At 40.5% G+C, this 22,403-nt stretch overlaps 1 protein-coding gene across 3 annotated transcripts; it reads left to right on the top strand.

Moving 5' to 3' along the window:
* Positions 1-979: 979 nt before the first annotated feature.
* Positions 980-21,256, top strand: LOC310715548 (C-type mannose receptor 2-like). Of its 3 annotated transcripts, none has more exons than XM_083522054.1 (5): positions 980-1,153; positions 3,224-3,265; positions 19,498-19,884; positions 20,021-20,362; positions 20,557-21,256. In XM_083522054.1, the coding sequence occupies exons 2-5, from the start codon at positions 3,226-3,228 to the stop codon at positions 20,922-20,924; spliced, it is 1,137 nt and encodes a 378-aa protein (XP_083378180.1). In that variant the 5' UTR covers positions 980-1,153; positions 3,224-3,225; the 3' UTR covers positions 20,925-21,256. The 3 variants fall into 3 exon arrangements, with proteins under 3 accessions (XP_083378180.1, XP_083378181.1, XP_083378182.1); XM_083522055.1 differs by lacking the exons at positions 19,498-19,884; positions 20,021-20,362; positions 20,557-21,256 and adding exons at positions 15,334-15,720; positions 15,857-16,198; positions 16,393-17,534; XM_083522056.1 differs by lacking the exons at positions 980-1,153; positions 3,224-3,265; positions 19,498-19,884; positions 20,021-20,362; positions 20,557-21,256 and adding exons at positions 14,362-14,520; positions 15,126-15,164; positions 15,334-15,720; positions 15,857-16,198; positions 16,393-17,534.
* The last annotated feature ends 1,147 nt before the right edge of the window (positions 21,257-22,403 follow it).

Here is a 22,403-nt window from a genome sequence, read left to right as displayed (position 1 = left end):
AGCCACTCGGACTGATCTCAATCGTTCTGCACCTGAGCTCACAAGTTTGGCTGTTGCATGTGCCGACTTGACAAGTGATACAGCAGAAGGTCTTGCCTCCATCCTGGAAATCATAGGCAATTGTACTTTCTAGGACACACCAGGAACTGCAAAGTCATTGCACACTGCACGACAGAGGCACTACATTAGAGCAGCAAATGCTACTTTTAGAGAAGGCAAATGTTTTACACCGAGTTTGAAAAAAGAAAAGGCTTACTGAAGACCTTTTGCACCCCCCCACACACACACACATTACGGTTTACCTGGGGATTTGTAAATCAAGGTCAATTGCGTGTCTATAAAAATTCTACAAGAGAGGAAAAAAGAAAGTTATTAAATCGACACAAATATTTGAGCTTGTGCAGACTGCTACAGGTGCAGTTTGTGAGCTCCGTCTAGCGCGCTCTCTGACCATCAAAGTACATGAAATTGCAGATGTGCTCCCTAGCATGCTTGAGGGTCTCAAACATGGATTTAAATCTACAGGGCACCCCCGCAGTCTCCATTTTGAAGGGATCCTGGCAGTTACAGTGACCCCGGCAACAGGTTACAGTATGTGACGGCCGAAATCTGATTGGATTCAAACTATAACCCAAAAATACACTCATGAGAAATGCTATGAAATAAAAGAGAAGACTATTGGGAATAATTTACATTTTATAAATTACATATTCATCGGTCAAAAAAAAATATTCAAACAGAAGTTAGTGATTCTGATCGAGTTTAGGCCAGCAGGGAAGGCCTTGCTGCCGTGAGGGTCTGCCACTGCTAGATACACATCTAACCATATGCAAAACAGCTCCTTTTCCATGGCGCCGATGGTTCACTGATACCACTGCAGACAGGAACAGCCACCTCAGCCTGTGACAACATGCAAAACATACCCTTGTTCCTCAAATTGCCTTTATAGAGCGCTCCATTATGCAATTGCACAGAAGCTGAACTTCAGATGATGTCACTTTCTACGTTTGTGTGTAAACACAGACATGTATTAATGGACAGTGATGGGCGGAGATCGCTGAAGCTCCAAAGACCGAGATAAGAGGAGAGGACAGTGAGGTAGAGTTCTATATGAGACTGAGAAGCAAATCGTGAAAAAGCAACAAGCGTTCAGGTAAGTGTTACATTATCAGATCAGATTGGCGTGACGGTTCGACTCATTTTGTGTTGCTGCCCTTTAGATAAGAATTCGAGGATCATTGTGTGGAATCTGAAAAGACTAAATTATCTAGAAAGTGTTGTTTCGGAGATCAGTGTACCGTTCGAATTCTGGCTCACAGATTCTTATTATTTGAGCTTTTAGTTGGTTTCACTCCAGATGTTTGAGACCATCTGTATTTCTCAGAAAACACAATTTTTGTCATTTTGTGGGTACACATTTTACTGCGTTTCCGACGCCGCTCATTTGCATGCGCAGGCTTTTTCAGCGCTCCGCAAAAGTGCACACACTGCAAAAATGGGATACAGGACAAGGAACTAGGAGAGTAAAATGTCTGAAAAGGCAGACGTGAAAGTAATTTGACCCAATAGATTCTTCCGAGAGGAAGAATTTGTTCGTGCGATGGGTTTGGTTTTGTTCTTTGTACTTCAGTGAAATATCGAGGAACATAAAAATGACTGTGCGTTCAAGATCATGAAACCCTCATCCTTCAAACAGGAACTATGCAAAAGGTTTCACAATGGAAAGCAATCCTTTGCGTCAGTCTTCACTATTCAAAGTTCTACAAATAGCCTGCACCTTTTATCGCCCTCCGAGAGCATTCGCTAGTATTTGATGAGGTGAAATTTGATCGGCAGCCGGTGTAGTGCGGATAAGACGGGAGCGATGGAATCATTTCTAGTTTTATTCTGAACTTTTGCTGCTGCATTCTTGAGCTTGTTTTCACACTCCTTAGAACATCCAGACAATAAGGGAATCGCATGAGACCAACATGAAGGTAAAATCAGAGAATGAACTGGACCCTCTGTACTGTAACATTACATTTCTTATTGAAATATTTGAGATCTGAGTAACATTATAAACTCCAGTCTTCTCCTTCGAAGCCTATGTAGATAATCACACCAAGGAACTCATCGTCACTGCACATGACGGGAAATTTAGAGATGCTCTGAAGTCAGAAAGCCTTCAGGACTTTGTACTGTACAGTATGAGTTCCCAGTAAAAATAATTCTGTCTTCTCAGAATTTAACAGAAGGAAGTTAACAAGCATCCACTCACTAACGTCCTTCACACATTCCTCAACATTATTTAACCCTCATCGCGTCTTCCATCCAACCGCATATCGTCAGCTTTACAGAGAAAGTTAATACCAAACTCATGACTAATTTACTAAGAAATAGCATTTAGAAATTACAAAAAAAAAAAAAAAACTAAAGCACAAGCAATGAAACACAAACCCTAATTACAGGTCAGCAGCAGATCATGTCCCACTTTAACCAGTGCTGTGTCTCTGCTACGAGTATTTCTGGGATCTTGGAAAAATAAAATACAGTCGACATGGATGAAGGTCAGATTTTCTATTTAGGGGTTTGACAACTAGCTTTAACAAATGTGGTACATAAATAAAAGGTAAAGGGGAGATTTTTTAGAAAAGGTTCAATTGCTTTTGTACCTATTAAATAGTAGGAGTAGTAGGAGGCGGGGGGGGATTTTAATGTGGAATTAATTTATTATTGTTTTACAGCAAAGTAAAACATTAATTGCTAGTCTGATATAGCAAACATTTGATAACCAATCATGTAGATAACTGATTTAAAAAATGTTTATTGGAAAACTTTTTATTGGAAAATCACTGCTACCTATTGATGGTATGAAATCTGCAGAAAACTCGGGTAGATTGCAGACCAATATGATTTGAATTGCATGCTTTTGATCTGCATGCCATTGCAATCATGATGTGAAGAATTGTCTTTGAAGTATTTTATAGGAAAATGATGCATAGGACATAATTCATTTATTTATGAATGATAATTTGTCATTAGCACATGGTGCCTGTCTATAGATCAGAAAAATTTGTATACAATTTCTTAGAAAGAAAGAAAAATAAATTGCATGGCTACGTCACTTTGCAGTGCACCAAATGCACATTTTCTTTACAAAAAAAAAATTATTTTTATATATATATATATATATATAAAATGTGTACTATAGTAAAGCGTTTGCATGTGCTTTTTTCCCCCTCAGAAATGGACTCGAAAGGAATTTCTACATTCTTGTTTTACTCAGGTCAGTGTGTACAACATTTTTCATGAATTTGTGTTTACACATAAATCTTAAAACCTCTGATTGATCATATCAGTCAACTCGTTAGTATTTTTGTAATCGTCATATAATCAAACGTCAGATCTGGTCTTCTAAACTGTAATTTTGTATTAAATCCATGTGTCCCGCTTTTCATAGTACTTTGTGGTGTAACGGCGTACATCCCTCATCGCTATCACTTTGTGGACGAGAATAAAAACTGGAGCGAAGCTCAGACTTACTGTCGAGACAAATACACTGATCTGGCAACCATCAACAACATGGATGAGATAAAGAAGCTGAATAACACACTGAAGAAAGAATCTAAAACGCTAGCGTGATCGGTTTAATCGGTCTAAAGAGCGAGAGTGTTGGGGAATGGAAGTGGTCTCTGGCAAAATTTTTCAAACTTAAAGATTTGTAGTCATTTTAATTTTCTGGATTATTTCAGGCAAAAACAGCAGGAATAAATATACATTCATTAATGAGGAAAAGACCTGGTATGAAGCTCAGACCTTCTGCAGAGAGAAATACACCGACCTGGTCAGCGTGAGGAACCAGGCTGAGAATGAAGTGATCAAAAATCGTATTCAAACTGCAGGGAAACCCAGTGGTGCTTGGATTGGTCTCTTTATTGACTCCTGGAAGTGGTCAGATCAGAGTAAATCCTCATTCAGATACTGGAGCTCTGACAAACCCAGAGATGATTTGAAATGTGCAGCAGTGAGTGGGTCTGAGCAACACTACTGGAATAATGTGAGCTGCACAGAACAACTTCCATTCATCTGCCATGAGAGTGAGTTCCATCACACTAATTCACCTTTTTCTTTAACTGTATCTCAGTGTTTTATTCGCCTGTTCGTGGTTTATAACACTGACTGCTGAATTTCACACTGTGTGTAATATAATCTGTATTAAAAATGTTGCGTATAATCTGTTATAGATGTTACGATAGAATGCGCATTTCTACTACATTTCTTGTATTTCCAGATAAACTGATCCTGATAAAGATGAATCTGACCTGGAAAGAAGCTCTGAGATACTGCAGGAACCATCATCATGACCTGGTCTCAGTGGACTGTGAAGACATGCAGCTCTGGGTGAAGGAAGTTGCTCGGAACGCCTCCACCGAACACGTGTGGCTCGGCTTGCGTCACACCTGCGCTCTGGGCTTCTGGTACTGGGTGACTGGAGAGATGATCTGCTACCAGGACTGGGCTCCGGGGAACGGGACAGGAACAGAAGACTGCAGCAATGAAGAGAGAACCGGAGCGGTGCAGTCTGGAGGAACGGCGCAGCAGTGGGTCAGTCTGCCTCAGAGCAACACACTCAACTTCATCTGCTCCACCTATAAAGGTTAGTCAGTGTGGTGGGTTTACTGGGACTGACATTTTATTTATTTATTTTTTTAAAGATCTTTAATTTTCCAAATCGTCTGTATCCACTGAGTAATTCAACAATATATCCATCCATTCTATTGACCTTCTTTCCAGATGTTTAATCCTATATCTAAACCATATATCATGGATTTCTTTGCCATGTGATTTGCACTAACTTGTTTTCTTTATTAATAGAAGGGGGATTGTGGGGGGGTGGGGGGATTTATAATATTTGCTCAATTTTGTTTGCTGTATGTAACATTGTTTAAGTTGTCGGTAGTGTAACAGACACCTGTAGACATTTGACACTAATGTCTATTTAATACTTCAAAAACAAAGTTCCTGATTAAAGACATCTGTAGGTTTTTTTTTATATTTATGGATTACATGTACATTGATGGCATTTGGCAATGATCTTATTAATGCAGCAGTTGGGTTCATTTTTTCACCACTGAGATTTCAGTTCCCTATATGAAGAGATTAATGTTGACAAACTTTATATATATCTATCTAATTATTTAAGGTGGTGGTCTCTCTAAACCTGTCGTGTCGATGATTTGACTTTTACATGTGAATATGGAGTGTAATGATCACTGGAACTCTAATAAAATGAATATTTTGACCTCCAACAGTTTGTTCTGTGTTAAGTCACAAAAGAAAGGGATTTTTCCAGTATAACGGAGAGATAACTTTCCAGTTTCGGTCATGTCTAAACGATTCTATGGCATAATTCTGAAAGTCAATTAAGATGGTCCCCTGGCAGGGACGGGACACTGAGGCCTCGAGCCAAACAGAGATCTGATAATAGGGTTAGATACGGACTCTCAGATCCTAATCGATACAGGGACAGTGAGACAAAGATACATTCTGGTAGAAATGGATAAACTAACACCTGAATGCAACTGGGGGAAATGTAGCAAGGACAGGACCAGGAGGAGACGGGATGGGAATTGGATAAGAAAATGAGAGGGAATCCGCCTCTGAAAAACACACCAGGATGAACGGATAAATGAATGAATAGACACACATGTCTAACCACATCTCCATTTCCATGTAACTGAAAACCAGGAAAATTCACCTCGGCCTGTGGCTTCATGTAAATCCTGAACTTTTTCCTCGATTTGAATGTATATTAAGACACAAGGAAGTACACAGAAAGCGTACTGGACTTCAGATTGGACATCCGAGTGTGCACGAGCAGAGACGGGTGGTGTTGGGCGGCAACAAAGGGAGATGGGAGTAGATCGATAGGACAATGCAGAAGGAACAGGTTTAAGAGGAACAGACAGATACATACATCTCCATACGACACAGAGGAACAAACAGGAGTCTATTAAGAGATTGCAGAAAGCAAGAAGAGTCTGGTAAGAATTTGTTGACTTAAGAATAATGAAAATATTAGAATATTAGGATATAATAAGAAAAAAAGAACTTGTCTGGTAGTTTGGCTAATTTGGTTAAAGCCTCACGTTGTGTATAAAACGCACCAGTGGTCAATGAATGCTATAAAAGTATAATTGACTGAAGTTTTATGTTGGAAAACGAATCCTAGCCCCCAAGCCACTGCATCAGCTTCCTTAGATTTATTTCAAATCATTAAAATGAAAATCTTAGTTAATCCAAAAAGACCCACCTTTGCAACAACTCCAGAGTTGAGGTCAGTTCTGATGGGTAATAAACGTTAAAGCAGTATCTCTCGAACATCATGCAGAAGGCAGCGACGAAGGAGGTGCTGTTACAATTTCTGATCCACACACACAAAAGAACCTAAAAACAAAAAAAACCCCAGATAAACTAAAAGAAAGGGAAAAAAGTATTACCTGACCACACACAATTATTGTGGGAGTGAAATAAACGTGGTTCATCTGGCAGGCATGTGTCCTCCACGTAGCAGAACATTGCATCTTCTCTCTCGTTAAAGAAAGACAGCAACGTTTGTTTCACATCTCAGAGCAACCAATTAGCGCTCCCCTCATCACTCCATACTGCGTCATTGCCTGTAAGAACTTTGTTTTTCTTCACACCAACAGTATTTAAGAGTCGTTTCACCTTCAAATCCACATTTCGGGTCAACGTTTCGTGAAGACCATTTCCAGTAAGTTCCTTGTAGTGATCTGACATGCCAAGTTCATTGAACCAAAACAGCCACTCTTCCAAAAGGCTTTTTCTATTTTTCCCGTTTGACTTGTTTACGCTGTGCGCAAAAAGAGAACTTCATCACACCTTTGACTTCTTGAAGATTTACAGTAGGTCAGCTTTTCTTCCTTTTTCTGCTGGCTCTCAGGGGTTTCTCCAAGGGGCATGAATTTTACATCCCAGTTAATGCACCCGTAAGTATCCTGGATTGCTGCTCGCTGCTCTGGAGGTATTTCACCTGTCAGACTCTGACACGATGCTTTCGTTTTCATCTTTTAGGGGTTGTAGTTCGCTTCACATTTTCAATCCTATATTGCAACTGCTTAACTAAGGAATGGTACCGTGGCCCAACCACATCTTTCCCTCTATTACATCTTGCACAGATTTAGGATATTTTGACGCCATCTTTTTGGCAACTTCAGTGTAATGTCTTCTACTTTGGGCAGAACCTATTCCCATCATCTCAGTCACCACAATTCGGAGCATTTCTCTTCTCATTCGTGGACTTGGTTGTTTTTCTCTCTCCAATACCTGCATCAGTTCCTCTGGGAACTTCTCCCACGGTTTTAGAGAGGTATTCACCCAGTCATTAACAGGGCTATGGGGGCCTCTGGAGGAGAATGATCGTGATCTACTGGGTGAAAAAGACTGCAAGGTTGTGGGAAGTCCTGGTGAGGAACCAACAGATGACTCTGGCCTGCAAAAAAAACACAAAAAAGGAATCAATAACACAATGAGTTTTTATACTGATTACCTTTTGAAATGTTTTAGGCGAGCAAGTTTGGGCACTGGTAGTATTCTGTTCTGCAAAAACATGACTTACATCTCAGTTTCCAAGCAGCAATGACTCTTCGGGCTTGAACTTGCCTCAACGCTGACAGCAAATCATCTTGATCTCTAAACTTCAAAATCATCATAGGTTTCCACACCTAGAGAATGCAAAGTCTCTTCTAGAATATCTTGTCACCTCTGGAATGTCAAGCAAGACCTCATTGATGGCAGAGCAGAGAAATGTTCTCTTCGAGTCAGTCTTTTCTGGAATCAAGTTAAAAATGAATAGAAGAAAGAAGTAATACTACACTTAAGGCAAGTCTTTCATTTGGAGATATTTTCAATATGCAGTAGTGCAAAAGCTTAAGTCACCTTAGTATTTTTACCCCAAAAATGGTTTTAAACCAGTTATATAAATAAATATTAATAAATATTTTGCTGTAGTGTGTCAGTTTACATTTCCAAACATTTCTTTCGACATTAACTGTAATAATCCAGTAAGATTTTTGTATGCACAAAAAGTCACAGAATCTGATGCTCCACAAAGTGATCTGATCCTACATAATTAAGTCCGTCTGCGATTGCACGAAGAAAAAAATGTATTTAAAATTCAAAAAATAAAAAACACCTGCACAGTTACAGTACTGTGAAAACTTTTAGGCTCCTGTGTAAAAATGCTGTAAAGTGAGGATGCCTTCAAAATATCAATATAATAAAAATCAATGAACTTTCATTAATTGAATAAAAACAATATCTGTGTCCACCTTTTGCATTCAAAACATCCCGAGTACACTTGCACATTGATTTTCAGGGAGTTTTGCAGGTGGGTTTCTAAAGCATCTTTCAGTCTGGCAGCTTTTCGGTTTCTTCATGTAATTGCAGATGAACCAGATAATGGCATGACTCTTTGCTCATACAAACTTTTGAATAATTCAGTGAAATTTATATCAAAAGAAATGTTTGGAAATGTAAACTGATATTTCCTACTGATACACTACAGCAAAATGTATAAATAACTGCCTTACAACCATTTCTGGAAGGTTAAAGTAGTACGGTGCCTAAGACGTTTGCACAGACCTGCATATGTTTACATTTTATTAAGAGTAAATTAGCATTTACGCAGTGTTTGTTCACCACTGTGCCAAAAAACCCGTTTTTATTCCGACAGCACAGTGTGTTTCAGTGGAATGACTTGGTGCCCATTAACAATGTAATGTATGATTATAATGGATACAAGTCATTCCTGCTAAGACATTGCACCCTGGTACTTTGTTTTGTCACAGAGTACAGGTGGGATTCAGACCATCTTCAGCTTTATACATTTCCATCACAAAATACACAGCTGCATCATTCCGAATTAACCCAGCCATTAGGGGGGCACAAGCCAGTGTACTCTTAGTGCCGGTCCCAAGCCCGGGTAAATGGGGAGGGTTGCGTTAGGAAGGGCATCCAGCATAAAACATGTGCCAAATCAAATATGCGGATCACAAATGAGAATTTCATACCGGATCGGTCGAGGCCCGGGTTAACAACGACCGCCACAGGTATCGTTAGCCGACAGGGTACCGGTGGAAATTGGGCTACTGTTGGCCGAAGGAGGAGAAGGAGAGGAGGAAGGCGTCTACAGAGACGGCAGGAAAAGGAGCAGTGTAGGAGAGTAGAGGTTCGGGTTGGTACTTTAAATGTTGGTACTATGACGGGTAAAGGGAGAGAGATAGCTGATATGATGGAGAGGAGAAAGGTAGATGTGTTGTGTGTTCAGGAGACCAAGTGGAAAGGGAGTAAGGCCAGGAACATTGGAGGTGGGTTTAAACTGTTTTATCATGGTGTGGATGGGAAGAGAAATGGTGTAGGGGTGATTCTGAAGGAAGAGTACAGTAAGAGTGTAGTGGAGGTGAAGAGAGTTTCTGATAGGGTGATGATCGTGAAGGTGGAAGTTGAAGGGATGATGATAAATGTCATCAGTGCCTATGCTCCACAAGTTGGCTGTGAGATGGAGGAGAAGGAAAGATTCTGGAGTGAATTAGATGAAGTGGTAGATGGTGTACCTAGGAAAGAACGATTGGTGATTGGGGCAGACTTTAATGGGCATGTAGGTGAAGGGAACAGAGGTGATGAGGAGGTGATGGGTAGGTATGGTTTTAAGGAGAGGAATGTGGAAGGGCAGATGGTGGTAGATTTTGCTAAAAGGATGGAAATGGCAGTGGTGAACACGTATTTTAAGAAGAAGGAGGATCATAGGGTGACGTATAAGAGTGGAGGAAGGTGCACACAGGTGGATTATCTTCTGTGTAGGAGATGCAACCTGAAGGAGATTGGAGACTGTAAGGTGTTGGCGGGGGACAGTGTAGCTAGACAGCATCGAATGGTGGTCTGTAGGATGGTTTTGGAGGCGAAAAAGAAGAGGAGGAAAGTAAGGTTTGAAAGAAGAATAAGATGGTGGAAACTGAAGGAGGAAGAGTGTAGTGTGAGGTTCAGGGAAGAGGTCAGACAGGGGCTTGGTGGTGGTGAAGAGGTGCCGGATGATTGGGCAACTACTGCAGGAGTGATGAGGGAGGCAGCTAGAAAAGTACTTGGTGTGACATCTGGAAATAGAAAGCAAGACAAGGAGACGTGGTGGTGGAATAAAGAAGTGCAGGAGAGCATTAGGGGAAAGAGATTGGCAAAACAGAAGTGGGATCGACAGAGTGATGAGAAAAGTAGGCAGGAGTACAAGGAGATGCGGCAGCAGGTTAAAAGGGATGTGGCGAAAGCCAAGGAAAAGGCATATGAGGAACTGTATAAGAGGTTGGACACTAAGGAAGGAGAAAAGGATTTATACCGATTGGCCAAGCAGAGGGACCGAGCTGGGAAGGATGTACTGCAAGCTAGAGCAATAAAGGATGGAGAGGGAAATGTGTTGACTAGTGAGGAGAGTGTGTTGAGAAGATGGAGGGAGTATTTTGAGCAGCTGATGAATGAGGAAAATCAGAGAGAGAGAAGGTTGGAGGATGTGGAGTTGGTGAAGCAGGATGTAGATAGGATTAGTAAGGAGGAAGTGAGAGCAGCGATTAAGAGGATGAAGAATGGAAAGTCGGTTGGACCAGATGACATACCAGTAGAAGCGTGGAGATGTTTAGGAGAGATGGCAGTGGAGTTTTTAACCAGATTGTTTAACAGGATTCTGGAAGCGGAGAGGATGCCTGAGGAATGGAGAAGGAGTGTGCTGGTACCGATCTTTAAGCATAAGGGAGATGTGCAAACCTGCAGTAACTACAGGGGAATTAAGTTGATCAGTCACACCATGAAGTTATGGGAAAGAGTAGTGGAAGCCAGGCTGAGAGAAGAGGTGACCATCTGTGAGCAACAGTATGGTTTCATGCCGAGGAAGAGCACCACAGATGCCTTATTTGCTTTGAGGATGTTGATGGAGAAGTATAGAGAAGGACAGAAGGAGCTGCATTGTGTATTTGTGGATTTAGAGAAAGCGTACGACAGGGTGCCGAGAGAGGAGTTGTGGTATTGTATGAGGAAGTCAGGTGTGTCAGAGAAGTATTTGAGAGTGGTGCAGGACATGTATGAGGACAGTGTGACGGCAGTAAAGTGTGCAGTAGGTACGACAGACTGGTTCAGGGTGAAGGTTGGACTACATCAAGGATCGGCCCTGAGCCCTTTCCTGTTTGCAGTGGTGATGGACAGGTTGACGGACGAGGTCAGACAGGAGTCTCCCTGGACTATGATGTTTGCAGATGATATTGTGATTTGTGGTGAGAGTAGAGAGCAGGTTGAGAAGAGACTGGAGAGGTGGAGATATGCGCTGGAGAGAAGGGGAATGAAAGTCAGTAGGAGTAAGACAGAGTACATGTGTGTGAATGAGAGGGAGGGCAGTGGAGTGATGCGGTTGCAGGGTGAAGAGGTGAAGAAGGTGGAGGAGTTCAGGTACCTGGGGTCAACAGTGCAAAGTAATGGAGAGTGTGTTAGGGAAGTAAAGAAAAGAGTGCAGGCAGGGTGGAGTGGGTGGAGAAGAGTGACAGGAGTGATTTGTGATAGAAGAGTATCTGCAAGAATGAAAGGGAAAGTTTATAGGACTGTGGTGAGACCTGCGATGTTGTATGGATTAGAGACAGTGGCATTGAGTAAAAGACAGGAGGTGGAGCTGGAGGTAGCAGAGCTGAAGATGTTGAGGTTTTCGTTGGGAGTGACGAGGATGGACAAGATTAGAAATGAGTTTATTAGAGGGACAGCACATGTAGGATGTTGTGGTGACAAGGTGAGGGAGGCGAGATTGAGATGGTTTGGACATGTGCAGAGAAGGGACATGAATTATATTGGTAGAAAAATGCTGAAGATGGAGCCACCAGGTAGGAGGAAAAGAGGAAGGCCAAGGAGGAGGTTTATGGATGTGGTGAGGGAAGACATGCAGGTAGTTGGTGTAAAAGAGGCAGATATAGAGGACAGGGTGGTATGGAGACGGATGATCCGCTGTGGCGACCCCTAATGGGAGCAGCCGAAAGAAGAAGAAGAAGATCATTCCGAATTAAAATAAGTAGTTCACCAAACTCAGTGGACTCACCATTTTCAGATAAATGTTAGGCAGATGTTGAAGTTTTTCAAATGCCTGGCACATCTGTTGAAGTAGCTGCGTTTGCTTTCAAATCGCATCGTCCAGAATCTAAGGAAAGGGCCAAATACAAAAACGAGTGCTGGGTAGTGCCTCAAGAAGTGGTTTTAGTGGACTCCGTGAAATAAACACTGCCTTGATTCCAAGTATTTTTGGATTTGAATGTCAAGATGTGCTGAAGAAATCAAAAGCAACAATATCTTCAAGCTGGAAAGTTAACTGCCACGCATCATCTGGATTCCGATTCTAAACAGCTGGTCTGGAAAGCTTGGGCGCCTCGGAGTTGACAGCACATGGTTTTGTGAGGGCATCCGTTCCTTTGTATTTCAACTGCTTGATGCATCTGTTCAGAATTGAATATGTAAGCCATTGTGTATTTTTAATGAAATACTTCAAGTACAATAGAATATTACAAGTTAAGACACCCTCAAAAATGTCATGGCCTAAACAAGGTGGGAGACCATGCTGGCAAACATGTATTAAAAACAGTTTACCTTTATTCCTTTGCTGTCTTGACCGTCTTTAGTTTGTTGATCACAAACAGCAGAATCGTAACTTTCAGGGGTGCGCTGGGGACCACAAACACTTGAGTCATCACTTTGAAATTGTGTGATTTCACAGAATTGGTAAAAGTATTGAGAACGACTGAAATATACAGTAAACCCACCAATGCTGTGTGAACCCAAAAGATCACCAGCGAGACAATGCAGAGCACTTTTTACCGTTTTCAAAGGGTTTCCTCCAAATCTCGTAAATCCACTCATAGCTTTGAGAAAACCTGAGGTAAATTAACTGCAGACTTTGTACTACTTGACAGAAAATCTCTTTGTATGAATTTTAAATAATTCATTGCATAAGTATTTGATACAATAGAAAAATAGAGCTTAATATTGAGTACAAAAACCTTGTGCAGGTCTACAGTTTTGTTCCTCGTGTCCTTAGACAGCTCTTTGGTGTTGCCCATAGTGGAGAGGTTGGAGTCTGATTGATTGAGTGTGTGAACAGGTGAAATGAATACAGGTGAGTGGAGGATAGGAGGCGTCTTAAAAACAAACTAGCAGTTTGTGGGAGACAGAATTCCTGCTGGTTGGTTGGCGATCAAATACTTATTTCATGCAATAAAATGGAAATTAATTATTAAAAAATCATACAATGTTATTGTCTAGATTATTTTTAAGATTCTGTCTCACAGTTGAGGTGTACCTACGATGAAAATGACAGATCTCTCCGTTCTTTGTAAGTGGGAAAAGTTGAAAAACCAGCAGTGGATCAAATGCTTATTTGCTTCAATGTATCATGGATTTTTTTTGCTACGTGATCTGCACTAACGTTTTCTTTATTAATAGAAGGGGGTTTAAGGGGAAAAAAGATGGAAATAGTCATTTCTTTTATAATATTTGCTCGATTTTGTTTGCTGTATGCAAGATTGTTTTATTTGTCTGTAGTGTAACAGACACCTGTAGACATTTGACACTATAAAGTCTATAACATGGAAAACAAAGTTCTTGATTAAAGATATCTATGTTTTTTCTTGATTTTCTATGGATTACATGTAGATTTATGGCATTTGGCAATGATCTTATTAATACAGCAGTTGTGTTAATTTTTTAACCACTGAGTTTTAGAAGTAAATTAAGGAGAAATGTCACAACAACTAAATGTTGTGTTCTCATTTATTTCAATCTGTTTGTAAAATCAGGACTTTATGGATAAAACAGTGAACACGGTCTGTTATGTAATGAGGGAATGAATGTGCTTTACGCCTGTGGATCTGTAATTCATGATACTTCCTCTTATACGGACTCTCAGATCCTAATCGATACAGGGACAGTGAGACAAAGACACATTCTGGTAGAAATGGATAAACTAACACCTGAATGCAACTTGGGGGAAAATGTAGCAAGGACAGGACCAGGAGGAGACGGGATGGGAATTGGATAAGAAAATAGAGAGAAACCCCCTCCCCCCTCTAAAAAACACACCAGGATGAACGGATAAATGAATGAATAGACACACATGTCTAACCACATCTCCATTTCCATGTAACTGAAAACCAGGAAAATTCACCTCGGCCTGTGGCTTCATGCAAATCCTGAATTTTTTCCTTGATTTGAATGTATATTAAGACACATGGAAGTACACAGAAAGCGTACTGGACTTCAGATTGGACATCCGAGTGTGCACGAGCAGAGACGGGTGGTGTTGGGCGGCAACAAAGGGAGATGGGAGGAGATCGATAGGACAATGCATGAAGGAACAGGTTTAAGAGGAACAGACAGATACATACATCTCCATACGACACAGAGGAACAAACAGGAGTCTATTAAGAGATTGCAGAAAGCAAGAAGAGTCTGGTAAGAATTTGCTGATATTTGCTGAGTAAACAAGAATAATGACAATATTAGTAGTTTGGCTAATTTGGTTAAAGCCTCACGCTGTGTATAGAACGCACCAGTGGTGTGACGCGACGATGCAAACAACGTCCATCTTTAGTACAGGAATTCATCTGAAATGTGTCTTAGTTATTATTAATCATATAAAAATATATAAATAAAAAATTCCCAAATCAGGCAGTGTCTGCAACATTTACTTGTTCGCAACTCCTACTGGGTCCTGCGATGGCACGGACATTCATTCAAAAGAGCTTGAATGTTGTCAAACGTGATTCTGCTACATTTTTTATGTTCTCATGTTTGAAGAACCTTACTAGTTAGAACTTTATAAGAACCGTGATGAGATGATCTTGGATGTCATTTAATTTCGGCTGTAGTAAAAAGGGCCCCAAAAAAACCTGACTCATTGAGCCAGAGTCGAGCCTGCGCCCCAACAAAAAAAATGCCTGAATCATTTTGCATTGCCACAAACATTTATAACTGAATGCTCTGTGTTTATTCACATAACATGTACATACTGTATATAATATTATAAAGTGTTTGCATATGTATTTTTTTTTCCACAGAAATGGATCACAAAGGAATTATGTTTTTTTTTCTCTCAGGTCAGTGTGTAGCCACAAAAAGTTAAAAAATAAGTAAATGTTTATAGATTATTTATTTTTAAAATTTGACTAGTAAATGATTTGCCTACAAACTTACACAGGTTGGATTAGTTTTCTGTTCGTCTACACCATAATGTTGTATTAAATCCATGTGTCCTGCTTTTTTTAGTCCTATGTGGTGTAACGGCGTACATCCCTCATCGCTATCACTTTGTAAACGAGAATAAAACCTGGCGCGAAGCTCAATCTTACTGTCGAGACAAATACACTGATCTGGCAACCATCAGGAACATGGACGAGATGAAGAAGCTGAATATCACACTGAGGAATGAAACTAAAAAGCTAGCGTGGATCGGTCTAAAGAGCGAGAGCGTTAAGGAATGGAAGTGGTCTCTGGCAAATCATAATTTCTACAGAGGTGGAGACACTTACAGGAACTGGAGAAAAGGAGAACCAAACAATCTGGGAGGAAATGAACACTGTGTTAATATTGCAAAAACTGGCTTTTGGATTGACCGCAAATGTGACATAATATTACCTTTTGTTTGTTATAAAGGTAAAGTTTTCAGATACATGTTAATAAATGCCAATGATATTAAATGATAGTAGACTATTGAATTCTAACTGTTCAGTGTTTACTGTTTTTCAAACTTAAAGATTTGTAGTTATTGTACTTTTCTGGATTATTTCAGGCAAAAACAGCAGGGATAATTATACATTCAATAAGAAACCAAAGACCTGGTATGAAGCTCAGACCTTCTGCAGAGAGAACTACACCGACCTGGTCAGCGTGAGGAACCAGGCTGAGAATAAAGAGATCAGCAATCTAATTAAAACTACAGTGAAAGTTGGTGCTTGGATTGGACTGTTTAATGACTCCTGGAAGTGGTCAGATCAGAGTAAATCCTCGTTCAGATACTGGAGCTCTGACAAACCCAGAGATGATTTGAAATGTGCAGCAGTGAGTGGGTCTGAGCAACACCACTGGAATAATGTGAGCTGCACAGAACAACTTCCATTCATCTGCCATGAGAGTGAGTTCCATCACACTAATTCACCTTTTTCTTTAACTGTATCTCAGTGTTTTATTCGCCTGTTCGTGGTTTATAACACTGACTGCTGAATTTCACACTGTGTGTAATATAATCTGTATTAAAGATGTTGCGTATAATCTGTTATAGATGTTACGATAGAATGCGCATTTCTACTACATTTCTTATATTTCCAGATAAACTGATCCTGATAAAGAAGAGTCTGACCTGGAAAGACTCTCTGAGATACTGCAGGAACCATCATCATGACCTGGTCTCAGTGGACTCTGAAGAGATGCAGCTCTGGGTGAAGGAAGTTGCTCAGAGCGCCTCCACCGAACACGTGTGGATCGGCTTGCGTCACAGCTGCACCGTGAACTTTTGGTACTGGGTAAATATTCAATTGATTCACTACCGGGCCTGGGCTCCGGGGAACGGGAACGGGTCTGAAGACTGCAGCAATGAGGAGAGAAGCGGCGCAGTGCAGTCTGGAGGAACGCAGCAGTGGGTCAGTCTGCCTCAGAGCAACACACTCAACTTCATCTGCTCCAACTATGACTGCTAGTCAGGGTGGTGGTGTTTCGTTTGCGTGATCAAAAACATTTTCGTTCTTCAAAGTTTCAAACTCGATCGTCTGTATCCTCCATGAGCAATACACCAATATCCCATTTGCTCCATTTAATCCGTTTTCCCAGATGCTCCTATGTATATAATTCATGTAGGCTGCACTCACAATATTGTTTATCTTCATTAATAAACAAAGTACTTCTTTTTTGGTCGCATCTGACCACATGACCTTCTCCCATGCCTACTCTGGATCATCCAGATGGTTTTTGGCAAACTTCAGACGGGCCTGGACACGTACTGGCTTGAGCAGGGGGACCTCGCATGCGCTGCAGGATTATAATCGATGACGGTGTAATGTGTTACTAATGGTAACTGTTGAGACTATGGTCCCAGCTCTCTTCAGGTCGTTGACCAGGTCCTCCGGTGTAGTTCTAGGCTGATTCAAGTTTCTCAGGATCATTGATACTCCACAAGACGAGATCTTGCATGGAGCCCCAGTCTGACCGAGACTGACCGTCATCTTAAATTTCTTCCATTTTCTGATAATTGTGCCAACAGTTGTTGCCGTCTCACCAGGCTGTTTGCCTCTTGTCCTGTAGCCCATCCCAGCCTTGTGCAGGTCTACAGTTTTGTTCCTAATGTCCTTAGACAGGTCTTTGGTCTTGCCCATATTGGAGAGGTTGAAGTCTGATTGATTGAGTGTGTAAACAGGTGTCTTTTATACAGGTAATGACTTCAAACAGGTAAATTGAATACAGGTGAGTGGAGGATAGGAGGCTTCTTACAGACAAACTAGCAGGTCTGTGGAAGAGAGAATTTCTGCTGGTTGGTTGGCCATCAAATACTTATTTCATGCAATAAAATGGAGATTAATTATTAAAAAATAATAAATGTGATTTTTTGGATTTTTTTTTTAAGATTCTGTCTCACAGTTAAGTTGGACCTACGATGAAAATGACAGATCTCTCCGTTCTTTGTAAGTGGGAAAAGTTAAAAAACCAGCAGTGGATCAAATGCTTATTTGCTTCAATGTATCATGGAGTTTTTGCCATGTGATCTGCACTAACGTTTTCTTTATTAATAGAAGGGGGTTTAAGGGGAAAAAAGATGGAAATAGTCATTTCTTTTATAATATTTGCTCGATTTTGTTTGCTGTATGCAAGATTTAGTTTTATTTGTCTGTAGTGTAACAGACACCTGTAGACATTTGACACTATAAAGTCTATAACATGGAAAACAAAGTTCCTGATTAAAGACATCTGTATTTTTTCTTGATTTTCTATGGATTACATGTACATTTATAAACTTTTCAGAAATCCCTGGCAGAGACAGGACACTGAGGCCTCGAGCCAAACAGAGACTCTCAGATCCTAATCGATACAGGGACAGTGAGACAAAGACACATTATGGAAGAAATGGATAAACTAACACCTGAATGCAACTGGGGGAAATGTAGCAGGGCAGGAGGAGACGGGATGGGAATTGAATAAGAAAATAAGAGAGGAATTCTCCTCTGAAAAACACACCGAGATGAACAAATAAATGAATAGACACACACACGTCTAACCACATCTCCGTTTCCATGTAACTGAAAGCTCACTGAAACCGGCGCAGGCAGAAAAATTCACCTCGGCCTGACGCGTCATGCAAATGCTGAACTTTTTCCTCGATTTGAATGTATATGAATACACATGAAAGTACACTGGAATTCAGATTGGACATCCGAGTGTGCACGAGCAGAGACGGGTGGTGTTGGGCGGCAACAAAGGGAGATGGGAGTAGATCGATAGGACAATGCACAAAGGACAGGTTTAAGAGGAACAGACAGATACATACATCTCCATACGACACAGAGGAACAAACAGGAGTCTATTAAGAGATTGCAGAAAGCAAGAAGAGTCTGGTAAGAATTTGCTGATATTTGCTGAGTAAAAGAGCAGTAATGATATTAGAAAACATAAAGATATAATAGGAATGGAGAACTCGTCTGGTAGTTTGGCTAATTTGGTTAAAGCCCCAAGGTGTGTATAGAACACAACAGTTGTGTGACGTGACGATGCAAACAACGTCTATCTTTAGTACAGGAATTTATCTGAAATGTGTCTTAGTTATTATTAATCATATAAATAAATAAATAAATAAATAATCTCAAATCAGGCAGAGTCTGCAACATTTACTTGTTCGCAACTCCTTCTGGGTCCTGCGATCGCTCTAGTATCTGTATGAAGCCTTTTCACAAGATTCATAAAAGAGCTTGAATGTTCTCAAACGTGATTCTGCTACACTATTTATGTTCTCATGAAGTTCTAACTAGTAAGGTTCTTCAAACATAAGACCCGTGATGAGATGATCTCGGATGCCATTTAATTTCGGCTATAATTAGCTGTTTTGAGAATCGAGCCAGAGTTGAGCCTGAATCCTTTTGCATTGCCACAAACATTTATCACTGAATGCTCCGTGTTTGTTCACATAACATGTACATATATAATATTGTAAAGTGTTTGCCTATGTTTTTGTCTTTTTCTCTCCACAGAAATGGATCACAAAGGAATTATGTTATTGTTTTTCTCAGGTCAGTGTGTAGCCACAAAAAGTTCAAAATAAATGACTGCTTATAGATGAATTATTGATGAATAAATTTGACTCGTAAATGATTTGCCTTCAAACTTAGACAGGTCACATCTGTTCGTCTACACCATAATGTTGTATTAAATCCATGTGTCCTGCTTTTTTAGTCCTATGTGGTGTAACGGCGTACATCCCTCATCGCTATCACTTTGTGAACGAGAGTAAAACCTGGCGCGAAGCTCAGACTTACTGCAAACAAAATTACACTGATCTGGCAACCATCAGGAACATGGACGAGATGAAGAAGCTGAATAACACACTGAAGAATGAAACTAAAAAGCTAGCGTGGATCGGTCTAAAGAGCGAGAGTGTTGGGGAATGGAAGTGGTCTCTGGCAAATCATAATTTCTACAGAGGTGGAGACACTTACAGGAACTGGAGAAAAGGAGAACCAAACAATCTGGGAGGAAATGAACACTGTGTTAATATTGCAAAAACTGGCTTTTGGATTGACCGCAAATGTGACATAATATTACCTTTTGTTTGTTATAAAGGTAAAGTTTTCAGATACATGTTAATAAATGCCAATGATATTAAATGATAGTAGACTATTGAATTCTAACTGTTCAGTGTTTACTGTTTTTCAAACTTAAAGATTTGTAGTTATTGTACTTTTCTGGATTATTTCAGGCAAAAACAGCAGGGATAATTATACATTCAATAAGAAACCAAAGACCTGGTATGAAGCTCAGACCTTCTGCAGAGAGAACTACACCGACCTGGTCAGCGTGAGGAACCAGGCTGAGAATAAAGAGATCAGCAATCTAATTAAAACTACAGTGAAAGTTGGTGCTTGGATTGGACTGTTTAATGACTCCTGGAAGTGGTCAGATCAGAGTAAATCCTCGTTCAGATACTGGAGCTCTGACAAACCCAGAGATGATTTGAAATGTGCAGCAGTGAGTGGGTCTGAGCAACACTACTGGAATAATGTGAGCTGCACAGAACAACTTCCATTCATCTGCCATGAGAGTGAGTTCCATCACACTAATTCACCTTTTTCTTTAACTGTATCTCAGTGTTTTATTCGCCTGTTCGTGGTTTATAACACTGACTGCTGAATTTCACACTGTGTGTAATATAATCTGTTTTAAAGATGTTGCGTATAATCTGTTATAGATGTTACGATAGAATGCGCATTTCTACTACATTTCTTATATTTCCAGATAAACTGATCCTGATAAAGAAGAGTCTGACCTGGAAAGACTCTCTGAGATACTGCAGGAACCATCATCATGACCTGGTCTCAGTGGACTCTGAAGAGATGCAGCTCTGGGTGAAGGAAGTTGCTCAGAGCGCCTCCACCGAACACGTGTGGATCGGCCTGCGTCACAGCTGCACCGTGAACTTTTGGTACTGGGTAAATATTCAATTGATTCACTACCGGGCCTGGGCTCCGGGGAACGGGAACGGGTCTGAAGACTGCAGCAATGAGGAGAGAAGCGGCGCAGTGCAGTCTGGAGGAACGCAGCAGTGGGTCAGTCTGCCTCAGAGCAACACACTCAACTTCATCTGCTCCAACTATGACTGCTAGTCAGGGTGGTGGGGTTTCGTTTGCGCGATCAGATAAATTTTTGTTCTCGATAGTTTAAAACTCGATCGTCTGTATCCTCCATGAGCAATACACCAATATCCCATTTGCTCTATTCAATCTGTTTTCCCAGATGCTTTTCATTTATATATTGAATCTTTTGGTAACACAAGTCTATATAGAACTTACACACATCAAATGTATTATTGGAAAGAATTATAAAAACCCATGGTGGTGGTGGTGGTCTCTTTTAACCTGTCATGTCAGACGATTGGAGAAACATTTGGAGTGTAATGATCATTGGAACTCCAATAAAAGAACTATTATGTTTTCAACAGTTCATTTGCAAGAATAAGGTACATGAAGAAAGGTGGTAGCTCAGTGATTAAAGCAATGAGTTCTCACTCTTTAGTGTTTTGTAGTGTTTAAAGACTATAATCACACTCTTGATGTCACCCAAATGAGGATGAGGTCCTGCTTTTGAGTCTGGTTCCTCTCAAGGTTTCTTCCTCATAACATCTAAGGGAGTTTTTCCTTGCCACAGTCTCTATGGCTGCTCATCAGGGATAAACACACATCATTCACCTTCACTGTTAATTCTGTAAAACTGCTTTTAAACAATGTCTGTTGTGAAAATCGCTATACAAATAAACTTGACTTGACAATGAAATTTGAAACCAAAGATCATGAGTTCACTTTCCATGCTACCACTTCTGGGCCCTTGAGCAAGGCCCTTAAGCCTCACTTGCTCAGTTGTAAGATGCTTCGGATTTATCTTTGCCAAATGCCATGTAAGGATAAAATATATACACATTCATAAACACACAAATCAAAGGTGGTCCATCAGGGCCAGCAAGTCCTTCTCTGCTGCCTTTTTTTAATCACATGAAGAAACCGATTTGGTCTCAGATACACTTACAAGAACATTTACAACATTATCGTGAGAAAAGGTTGACCAAAACAGTTCAAAACCACTGCAAAGCTTTTTTTAATAAACCATTTATACTTTAGAATTTTCTGCGCCAATTCACCTTCTTATCAAATCCCCAGGAAAACTCAGGGTCGTTTTATAAGGTGAATATCGTTGCTGCTGCTGGAGATCATGTATGTGGAGGTGCAGTTGTGGCTACAGTGAAAGGAGACATGTTGAATTGTGTTCATTGGGTTTCTTGCTTCAATAATGACCTTCATTCTCACTGTATGAGATTCCTGCCTGCCATGCATCTCTCTCTGTTCTACTAATATTGACGGTTTCTACAGACGTGGTGTCATAATGATGATATTAAGGGGTGGATTGATTTAGGCTAGATACCACTAAAGGTCTGGGGGGGAGGGGTGAAATGCACGACCCGCCCTTTAACACGTGTGACTTAACCATATTTGGCTCAAAGCATCTCAAAGTGTCTCTTCACTGCCACTAAAGAGATTTTAGAGACCCATTGAGACAAAACTAACATGTAACTAGATGAACTAACAAAGGAT

Source organism: Silurus aristotelis, assembly GCF_946808225.1.
Source record: "Silurus aristotelis genome assembly, chromosome: 20".
NCBI classification, from domain to species: Eukaryota; Metazoa; Chordata; class Actinopteri; order Siluriformes; family Siluridae; genus Silurus; species Silurus aristotelis.
Note: the sequence above shows the minus strand (reverse complement) of the source record. Positions and strands in the feature narration are given on the sequence as shown.

Bases quoted from the DNA above. Each gene is read 5' to 3' on its own strand.
- LOC310715548 (XM_083522054.1), top strand. From the start codon at position 3,226: ATGGACTCGAAAGGAATTTCTACATTCTTGTTTTACTCAG. The intron at 3,266-19,497 runs GTCAGTGTGTAC...CTGCTTTTTTAG, and splicing joins TACATTCTTGTTTTACTCAG to TCCTATGTGGTGTAACGGCG. The intron at 20,363-20,556 runs GTGAGTTCCATC...TTATATTTCCAG, and splicing joins TCCATTCATCTGCCATGAGA to ATAAACTGATCCTGATAAAG.